The following is an 11045-nucleotide window of genomic DNA, read 5'->3' as shown; positions in this document are numbered from 1 at the left end:
AATTTTTAATGCATTTTGAAATTTGTGTTGTTGTGTAGATCACAAACCATTTGGTTGTGATTGAATTTCTAAGAACAACAAACACTACATAAAGTTCCAAACATTGTTGATCGCATTGCTTGACTTGATTTTTTGTGTGTTTTGTTCGTTGGAGATAGACTTTTCATATTGTATTATATTCAATTAATTGTTATTAGCTGTTGTTGGTTGACTTGTGGATTATTATCATTGCATTGACACCTCTACACATATCCTAACGTTTTGATACTATGTTCAGTTAGACGATTTTTGATCCAGAAAATTTTTGAAACTTGTTTCCGTGCTATAAACTTTTTCAAAACCAATTTTTGTTCAACTAGTAATGACACATGCAATTTTTTTTTTAAACATAAATATTTTGATACATAATTTGTAATATTGATTATTTGAATATTAAATTTGAAACACTTTGTTATTTGAGTAAAAGCTCCAAAATGTAATTAAACATTCTTTTAATTAATTGGGCACCTATAAAAAGGACAACCCCGATTTGCAAATTCCCAAAACCCTAACACTAAACCCTGCACCAGTCTCTACTCAACTTTCAAATGGCCATGTACACCGTCCTACGTCGTGCCACCGCCGCCGTAATTCCTCTGGCTGCTCGCCGCACGGTGGCTTCTTCTTCTTCCAGAACCTTCCACAGCGCACTCTCTGTCAAACTCCTTCCTCACCAAGAGATGACTCCTTTTGTACCCTCTCGTAGCTTCGCTAACGCCGTCGCAAATAAGTCGTCCCCAGATGCTAATCTTGTTCAAGTACTTCAATCTGAAATCAATTGCGCCCTCGAGGATGAACAAGCTACTGAACAAGTAATTTTTTCCAACTATTACGTTTAACCCCTTTGTTCCCCCTAGTGTATTATAATTGTAAATTTCTTCGAAATTTGTTTCTTTTCCTTCAGCTTTGTGTATTTTCAATTAATGTTGCGTTTTGACATGATACAAGTTTTGTTGTTGTTGTTGTTGTTGTTGTTGTTGTTGTTGATATTGGTAGTTTTGGTTTGTGGTGAATTTCCCTTTGTTCCATTTCTTTGTAAGGTGTAGAAGTTTTAGAATGTTTGTTACCAGTGTTGTCAATTGTGGAACGCGATAAATGGAAGATTGTTCTGGCATCACTATTTGATAACACTGCTGTTGCCAATTCCACCAAAAAAGTAACATTTGCATTGGTTACCAGAAGGAGGAATTATGTCTTGCATCAATGTAGATAGAAGCTTGGATGTAGTTGATGTGAATTGAGTAAAATAGTTAAGAGAGTTCAATTTTGTTGTGTTGGTGGGTAACTTTTTTTTCTTCTTTTTATTTGTATTATACTAGTGACCGTGTAAGAGTTGTGTTTTGCAATCTGCATTTGTTGTTTTCATATGCTGCTCATTTCATTAATAAGCTAACTTAACTGTCAGTAAGATTAAGTTCGGTATCATAGTTTAACAAAACTATGTGGGTATTTAAAACTGCTGTCATCGTGCATATATGCTTTTAAGTGATTTATGTTTTAGTGCTTAAAAATAAGTATGTTTAACTGGCTCTTACCAGTTAGCTATTAATATTTTGGCTTAAATATGTTGTTAATCCTACACAATCAAGAGCTTTCAAGTTTATTCCCTATTAAATTTTAACTAAAATTTTAGTCCTCCGTAGTATTACATCTTGTAAAAATAGTTCCTATTTTGAAGGCTTTTCACAAAAAAAAACTGGATACTTTTAGTCCTTCAAATAGTCCCTATAAAATACAAAGTGACTAAAATATGATCATCATTTTTAGGGATTAAACCTGAAAGCTTGTTAGTCTGTAGGGACAAAAAACATATTAAACCCTAATATTCTTTGATTTTCCGCTATGAAGTACATGTTGTAAGTAGGTTTGAATAGCTCTTGAATTGCTGTTTTCCAACTAGCAAAACAAGTTTTCAACCCTTTTTCTCGTATGAAAGTTGAAATGTTGTATGAATTTAAGAAAGTATTATATTATTGTTTGTGGATTATCTTCGATATATGAAAAGGCATGACAATAATTATCAGTTTTGAGTGTCATTTACCGTTGAGTTTTCTTAATATTCTTTGATTTGTCTCTATGAAGTACTAGTATATGTTGCAAGTAGGTTTGAATAACTCTTGAATTGCTGCTTGCCAATGAGCAAAACAAGTTTCAGCCCTTTTCCTCGTCTGAAAGTTGAAATATTGTTTGAGTTTGAGAAAATACCATGTTATTGTTTGTGGATTTTCTTCGGTATATGAAAATGCATGACAATCATTATCAGCTTTAAGTGCTATATACTGATAACTTTTCCTGGCACATAAAATTATGTATTCTAGCAGCAAAATTTAAGATAGAAAGTTTTTCCCTTTTAGATTTGTACCACCTGTGGTTCTTGTCAGGGGTCAGGAATAACAGATTATTATAGGATGTGTATGTGGAGAACAATTGCTTTTGATATTCACCATTATTTGTCACTTTTGTGTAACTTTTCCAGGTTGAAATTCCTGTTGGATTTCCTTTTGAGATTGAGGACAATGCTGGAGAAAGAACTATTCAACTAAAAAGACAATATGAGGATGAAGTTATCACAGTTAAAGTTGACATCCCTAACATAACACCTGAAGAAAATGAGGGTGACGATGCAGATGACAATGAGAAGAATGATACTGAATCTAGCATTCCTTTGGTTGTGACTGTTTTCAAAGGAAATGGAGTGTCCCTAGAGTTTGGCTTGACTGCTTTCCCTGACGAGGTTTCGATCGATAGCTTGTCAATTAAGAAGCCCGACGATTCTGAAGATGAGCTGGTATACGAGGGACCTGAGTTCACGTAAGCATTTAATAATATATGTTGTTATTTGACTTTATCATAGCATGCGTCTATTACAGTTTCTAAATGTTTGTGTTTTTTTTACAGTGATTTGGATGAAAATCTGCAAAAGGCTTTCCTCAAGTATCTTGAGATCCGTGGGATAACAGCCGGCACAACCAACTTTTTGCAGGAATACATGTTTAACAAAGACAGCAAGGAATACTTATTGTGGCTGAAGAAAGTGAAGAGCTTTGTCGAGTAAAAAAGAAATGATCTGTAATACTTTTGAGATTGATATTTGATGTCAAAAGCATGTTATGTTACGTATCATGTTACGAGAGTTACTTAAGGAAGCTAATAACTTTTGAAAAACCAGGATTGTGTTAGATTGATATTTATAGTTTTACTTCGCCCTTCAATCAATATAAGAGTCTCTGGGTGGTTCTCATTTGTGTTTGTTTACTTTTCATTCTTGAGATGCAAGTTAAATGTGTTCACCTTTATTTACTTCTGGTTATTACATATTCATGATTTTGTAGGTGAGCAGAAAGAATAGAAGTGTTGTGAAGTAGGAACATTTACTACACAAACTACATACTTCTATAGCAAGAAATTAACTGTATGAATGATAGAACACCAAGCCTGCTTAATCATTAGTATGTACCAGTCATTCAAGACCAGGGAGCATGCATTGTACCAAATTCAATTCAGGTCCAAGGGAGAGAAATTCAAGCTTATGAGATATCAAAATCAAAATCATTACTGCAAAATTGAGATTATGAGCGAATTAATGGTAAAGCTCGTAAACAATTTCAAGACAAGTAAGAAGGGCAAGTTCGGATTGAACAAGAAGAATTTCAAAATTATGATATTTTCTCAAATTCAGGACCAAATGTGATATATGATTATTATTGCATCCATTTAAAATTTTAAAATTTAATTTGGTTTTATAATCGATTTAAAAAAATTATCCATAATCAAATTTTTATTGACTCATTTCATTTTAATATCACAACTTTGATATAAAATGATTTTAAATTGCAATTTCCAATCAATAACTTCCATTATAAACATTTGTCACATGTAATAGACAAATTTAATAAAAAAAGGCATTTTAAAATTTAATTTGGATGATGCAACAACTTCGTTCCCCCCAAATAGTTTAGGGTCAATTATTTATTTATGATAAAAAAAATTAAAAGAGATTTTAAATAAAAAATTGATTTAAATAAGATTGGATAAGAATATAATTTTAATTAATTTTACAAACTTGTACCAGCTTTTAGTAATGATTTAATAAAAAATTATTTTTAAATATAACTTTTATTATGTTAATTTTTTAACAATAAGAATTTAATTAAAATGTAGAGATGATATAAAAAGATTTTATACGGTCAATTAATTATAAATGTTGTATGTTATGAGAAGTTTAACGATTATTTTAACCCTCTATAAAATAATACAAACTGTATAAAAAAATTTATACTGATAATAACTAATTTCTAAGAATAAATATCTATATCACTAAATCAAAATTATTTTTTAATTTTATACCAATTAAATTTCATAATATTTTCTACTTTCTATAAATATTTTTTATACAGATCAATTTTAAAAATATATATAATTAAAATGATTATTTTAAACTGGAATTTGTCTCTATAATTTTTATAAAATTTGATTTGTTTTGTCGTTAAATTTTTAAATAGAACAAGTTTAATCAAATAATTTTTAACTAATTTATCTTCACCTTAACAATTTGTTAATTGAATGTACTATAAATTTTGATTATAAAACTGATTATAAAACCAATTATGTTTTTCTTAAACCGGTTTTAAAAAATGTTTCTAAATCCGATCCATATCCAATCCATTATATTGGTTATTATATGGATATGGTTTGGATAGATGAAACCTTAGCAGGGTTAAGAAGAGATTGAATTCAACAGAAAATGTTAGACTAGCATAACAAAAATCATTACAATAACAGCAAGGGATTAAACAAAAAAGATAGTTAAGTGAATAAAAACATTAGTCAATATAATCAGTCGATGGAGCGAGGCTTCTTTCTTCTCTGATATGCTAGTCCCTCCATACTTTCACCTTCCGCAGTTCCATATTGCAATATGCATAGTGCCCGAGTGAGGTGTTCATCAGGCTCAGTTCCTTCAAGAAGGAACTGCTTATCTAAGACAGTCCGAAGAATCGCGGCAGCTCTGTGGCACCTCCTCTGCACATGATATCATCATATCAACACATTCTAATGATAACAGTAGTAAAAAATGGACAAACATATACATTGCTTGTGTCTAAACACTTACCTCCCAAACTGACTCATGACCAATAGAAGGGTTGTTGCTACTAATAGAAGGGCATTCATCTTCCATCATTTGAGGTTGAGACGTTGAAATTGTATCTGGAAATACAAGTTCATGCACTTTGCTCTTTAAAATAACTTTACCAACAATGTCAAGTTCTCGAAATCGCTTTAACAATGCATCCCACTCATGCACCAAGTCTTCCTCATAAGGGCCTTTGCCACTAGTAGAAGGGCCTTCACCTTCAATGATAGGAGCTTGACACATTGAAGTTGTATCAGAAAATGCAAGATCGCGCACTTTGCTCTTCAGAGTAATTTTACCAGCAATGTCAAGTTCTCGAAATCGCTCTACCAATACATCCCACTCCTGCGCAAAGTCTTCCTCTTCCAACTTGTCTGTCTCATTATCCTTTTTATCACCAAATTTTACTCTTCTCCAATGTATATGAACTACCAACAATGGAATCGCAACAACACTCGTCCTATTATATTGCAGAAGTTCACACGCACAAGGTAAACCATACGTCTTTCTAACTTTACAACCACAAATAAAATTTTCAATATCTGTAGAGCTCATTCGATCATACTCAAGACCAATATGGATCAATGCGTTCTTTGATACATATCCTCTCAATTTATCATACACAGGAATATTATGTCGGTGCTGCACCATGTATGTGCTTCTTTCGAATGAAGCCCTTATTGCACAATGTTGCAGTCTAAACATATTATTCATTGCATCCCAACATTCACACATGTCTCCACTTCTATCATGCATTAGTGACTTCCAAGTACCACGTATAGACCTAACCCTAATAAAAAAACATAGAAGATTACATTAGAAGCAAGTTTATACATTAGTTTGAAAATCCTCGACAAGTTTATATATTAATCTGAGCATACCTGTTAGTTGTTGTATTTCCTAAGTGCATCACTCGATTAGTCCACGCTAAGACAAACTTTTCTTTGTGAGGAATCAACCACATATTTTTGACGTACTCTAGAAAAATAGGATGATTTTCACATAGTACCTCAAAATGATGCAAGCGCTCTAAATACTCAACCTCGTCGGGAGAATTAATAAGATCACTCCATGCGTCAAGCACATTCACGATTGTCTCTTTTGGAGACACCGACTTCTTGCATTTTGGTCTTACATTTATAGACATGTGAAATCGACATAGCAAAATACATGAATCAGGAAAAACAAATTCAATCGCATTCATCAAAACAGGGTCTTTGTCAGTCACAATAACTTGAGAAATTGAATCATCTCTCAAAAACAATCCTCTTAGCTTCTGTAATGCCCAAGTGAAGTTATCTAATCGCTCGGAATCCAAAAAGGCGAATGCCACGGTAAATGTTAACTCTGTTGAAGTAACACCAACAATTTCAAGCAGTGGGAACCGGAATCTATTGGTTTTATACGTGCAGCCGATGACCAAGACAAAGGGAAATTGGTTCAACAAATGTATTGCGCCTGGATGAGTCCAAAATATATCTGAATTTCCGCTTCTTCTATGCCAGAACACATACTGCTTACTCTGTAACATTGTTATTAGATCTTGCATCTCCATTGCAGGATCTTCATTGGGCTCTTTTGATGTAAGTAATGGGTGTCTCAGCTTCTTTAGGTATTCCATATCATGAACTAGAGACTTTTATTCCCCTATTAAACAATCAACATATGAATAATTCATCAGTCTTTTACCTAAATCATGGTTGTGAAGCAGTATTCCATGAAAAAATCAACTTTTCAACCCTTTCACCAAAATTAAAATGGTTCCAATTCAAGCTATGAAGCACCAAAATAAAAAGGAACGAAATAAATGTCATACCAGAGTGCCGTGCCGTGCCACCGTGAAGGAGTGAATTGTGAGTACCGTTTTGGGGTTCAGTTTTGGTCTAAAGGGTTTCAATATCAGTGATTTGTAATTTAGGGCGCCAAAGGTTTTGATTTTGAGGAAAAAGGGCGCGCTTGGTTTAGATTAAGGAATGCAGTTTTTTTAAGGTAATAAAATTAATTGTTCTATTAAAAAAAGGCCGGTTCATATTCAGATTTTTATCCCTTCGCAAAGACTAATTTATGTTGAGATAAATTTTGATGGATAGTGTTTTTTAATGATAAAAGAAAAGTAGTAATTCTTTTTCTTAAAAATCAAATCATCAATACATGTTGGTGTCAAATAATTGATACTATATATTAAAGATGGAAATTTGACTCATCCCCAACGGACACCCGTAAATTTATCAGGATAAAAACCCGTAAAAATGGGTACGGATATGGGCTCGGGTAATTACCCATAAAAATAAACGGGTGTGGGTATGGACACCTTAGTATCCAGTCTGCCCCATACCCGCACACTATATATTTATATATATTTATTTTTATTTATATATTATAGTTTATATTATTATATAAAAATATATGTCTATCAATTATAATACGTATATCAATGATAAACAATTACATATTTAATATAAGTGTTCGTTTATTTCAATAATAAATTGTTTAAATTGTTTTTAACATTTTTAAAAATTTAAAATTATATGATATTTTATAATTGATCTATTTATTTTTAATAGGAATGTGGGTCACAGGTACGAGTTACATACCCATATGGTACGTGTACGGGTGTTAACTTTGACACCCAAGCGGGTATGTACTCGGACACGAGAATTTTTTCAAATCATAGGTATGGGGATGGATACTATAGTACCCTGTCCAAACTCTACCCATTGTCATCCCTAGTATATATTTTCATCTTTTATCTTAAATTTTTTTTTTTAATTCCATGTTAGAGTATTTATAAATAAAAGTCAAAAAAAGACCTAAGTCAAAAGATATCATCTATATTAAATAGTTATTTTTAATTTAAAGTTAATTAATTGGTAGGTAAATTAACAATAATATTAAATTACTCAATTAATATTAATCAACTATATTAAATAGTTATTTTTAATTTAAAGTTATAATTTAATAACATATAATTATACAATCAAAACGATGTTATATATGTGTAACATCAAAGGTTGGATCCTTTTCAGCATTTTGCCACACACCTCTATCAAATTTATATACTCTTTTTTTTTCCAGGTTATTAAGTTTGTAATTTTATAGTCATCTAAATTTGCAGTTACATTAATTTTTGAATTTTTTTTCCAGTGAAAATGAGTAGAAAGGTTGATTCTGTGAAAGACATCAATGACTCAAAAGAAACTTGGTGTCTTGTTGTTCAAATAATGGATGTTTGGAGTGTTGTGAATAATAAGGGTATTGAACATTTGGAGATGATTGTTATGGATTCCTTGGTAAATTGATTTTCTTTTTTTAAGTATAGATTTTTGTATGATAGTTAGTAATTACAACAAAATGTTTTTTTGTATAACATATAAAAAGAAGATTATTTTCATTTTGTTAGGGTGATCGGATTCAGGTCCTTATTCGTCATGACCATTTACTGAAATGGAAAGAGGTCATTAAGGAGAATATGACTTGCATTATAAACAATGGCAGTGTCTATAACAATGATTTTCAGTGGAAGGTATGTGATCATTCAAAAAAAATTGTGTTTCTTGGTGGTACCACAATGAAGACAATCGAACTTCAAAATATTACACCTAAAGGATATTTCTTTAAAGATTTTGGTGAGATACTTCAAGGCAAATGCAAAACCGATAGACTGAAAGGTAATTTAAATTCTATTATAACTTATATAACTTATATATTTGCAAACACATTCAATAATGAACCTTACTTTAATGTAGATATTATTGATGTTGTTAGTGAGATAAACCATATCCAATCCAACACTCCGGGGAAGAAAGTTGTTGTTTCTGTTGTGCTGAAAGATTTGAAGTAATGCGCATTATTTTCATAACTTATGTGTTTGATAAATTTATATATTTTGCATCACTGAATCCCATCATATAATATTGTTTATTTATATTGCAAAATAGGGGTAATTGCATAAATTGCAATTTATGGGAAATCTATGGATCAAAATTTTTGGCTTACTACAATGATCCTAAAAACAATGGAGCTATTGTAATTCTGCTCACTCATGCAATGGTAAAAGATGGCCAAGGTATTACACTATCAGACTTTATAAATACATAGCTGATTTGTATTTTTCATTATACGTTCAATAATTTTTATATTAATTATACAATTTACAGTGTCAAATGCATGGAGTGGTTCCAAATTGTTGATAAATGAAGACATCCCTGAAATTCAAGATTTTATGTCTAAGTATGGATTTTATTTATTTATTTATATTCAGATTATTATACATAATTTTTAATTTCAAAAACAATCTTATTTCTATAGGTTGCTTACTAATGAACAGAAGGAGAAGCCTACTCAATCTGCAAAATCTCTTTCTAATTGGTCTGGTGGTTCTCAGTATTCGTCAGTAGAAAGGTTTGTTCATAATGCGAAATGTATGTCCTTAAGTCAGTTCTGCAAAATCAAACATGTAAGTTGAATACCATAGAGCCAAATTTATCTTTACTATTACAATTATATTGTTTGCTTTTTGAAATTAATATCATTTTTGATTTGCTTTTAGGAAACTTTATGTGTTACTGTAGCAACCACATTGAAATTTGTTGTCTCAAAGTATGGATGGTTTTATTATGGCTGCACAAGGTGTTCTTCGAATGCACCTAATCCTGAAAAAGCTTATGAATGTTCATGTGGGCAAAAAGTCGAACAGCCTATACCAAGGTACATATAATCTAGATGAATTGCAAATAAATTTGGTAATGGATTTGTTATTAATCATATTATTTTCTTCGTTTAAAATACTATAGGTACAAGATTGAGATATATGTTAGCAATGGTGAATCAAAATATCGATTTGTATTCTGGGATTCCGAATGTGCTGCTATACTTGGAATGACTGCTGAATTTATGCATAACTCTATGGTGGAGGTACATTGTTATATATAAGTTAAAATGTTAATAGTTTATCGAGTTGTAAAGTTCAGATTATCACTCATGGTTGATATTTTATTTTTCCATTAGAATGGAGAAGATGATCCAATGGTTTATCCTGATGAGCTTGAAATGCTCTTGAATAAGAAAATGACTTTTAGAGTTAAGGTGCAGCCAACGTTTTCCCAAGCGTCTGTTTGGAAGCTTTGTGATGATGAAGCCTTTGTTAAAGAGATTGAAAATGACTACATAGTAGAAGACGTATAATATTCACTTAATTCATGTATTATTTAAACATTTAACAAGTATAATAAATATTCGATGTTTCAATGTGCAAAATCAGTCTAAAACTGAATATGCAAAGTTGGTCCCTAACAAAGAAAATTTGGAAACTTCCACAGTAAGTATCTTCGTTTGTTAACATAATAATTTTCTATGATAAATATTGTATTATTATAATTCATTTTATATCTGACAATTAATTTTTTATATTGCAAGTAAACATTATCTGCATCTGGTGAAAATGATCCAGAATCAATCATTTTAATGACTCCGGCTAAGGATGTTGTAATTGCTGACAAGGGTGAAGAAGTTGATTTTGAAGCGTCTGGCGCTACGCAATTATCAGGCACCAAACCATCCAAGAAATTAAAGATAGAACTATCTTCTTAATTAGAATTTTCAGAAATTTGATATTGAAATATATTTTATGAACTTTTTAGCACCAGAATGAGTTTAAGTATGAAGTTGTTAAGAACATGATATGTTTTGGTTGTAGGATGTGTTCTTACTTTTTTGAAGTGTTTATTTTGTGGGATTACAATTGACATTTATATTTCATGTATGGTTTAAAGGATGATAATTAGTATTTAATTCATGTGTGTGAAATTATTCAAAATCCTATGTTGTTATGTTGAACATTGTGTTTTGTGTGTTCTTTCAACTACAAAATTTA

General features: G+C 31.2%; 2 protein-coding genes across 2 annotated transcripts; one reads left to right on the top strand and one right to left on the bottom strand.

Annotated features, from left to right (window-relative positions):
* The first annotated feature begins 500 nt into the window (after positions 1-500).
* Positions 501-3280, top strand: LOC127127578 (uncharacterized protein At2g39795, mitochondrial). The gene is made up of 3 exons (XM_051056821.1): positions 501-851; positions 2516-2850; positions 2938-3280. Exons 1-3 carry the CDS (start codon positions 588-590, stop codon positions 3092-3094), a joined length of 756 nt encoding a protein of 251 aa, XP_050912778.1. The 5' UTR covers positions 501-587; the 3' UTR covers positions 3095-3280.
* A 1492-nt stretch (positions 3281-4772) lies between these two features.
* Positions 4773-7133, bottom strand: LOC127127577 (uncharacterized). Its single transcript, XM_051056819.1, has 4 exons — positions 6990-7133; positions 6055-6820; positions 5153-5963; positions 4773-5061 (listed from the first exon to the last, which is right to left on the bottom strand). The coding sequence occupies exons 2-4, from the start codon at positions 6792-6794 to the stop codon at positions 4876-4878; spliced, it is 1737 nt and encodes a 578-aa protein (XP_050912776.1). The 5' UTR covers positions 6795-6820; positions 6990-7133; the 3' UTR covers positions 4773-4875.
* Between the last annotated feature and the right edge of the window lie 3912 nt (positions 7134-11045).

This window comes from Lathyrus oleraceus, chromosome 3, assembly GCF_024323335.1.
Source record: "Lathyrus oleraceus cultivar Zhongwan6 chromosome 3, CAAS_Psat_ZW6_1.0, whole genome shotgun sequence".
Taxonomy (NCBI): domain Eukaryota; kingdom Viridiplantae; phylum Streptophyta; class Magnoliopsida; order Fabales; family Fabaceae; genus Lathyrus; species Lathyrus oleraceus.
Note: the sequence above shows the minus strand (reverse complement) of the source record. Positions and strands in the feature narration are given on the sequence as shown.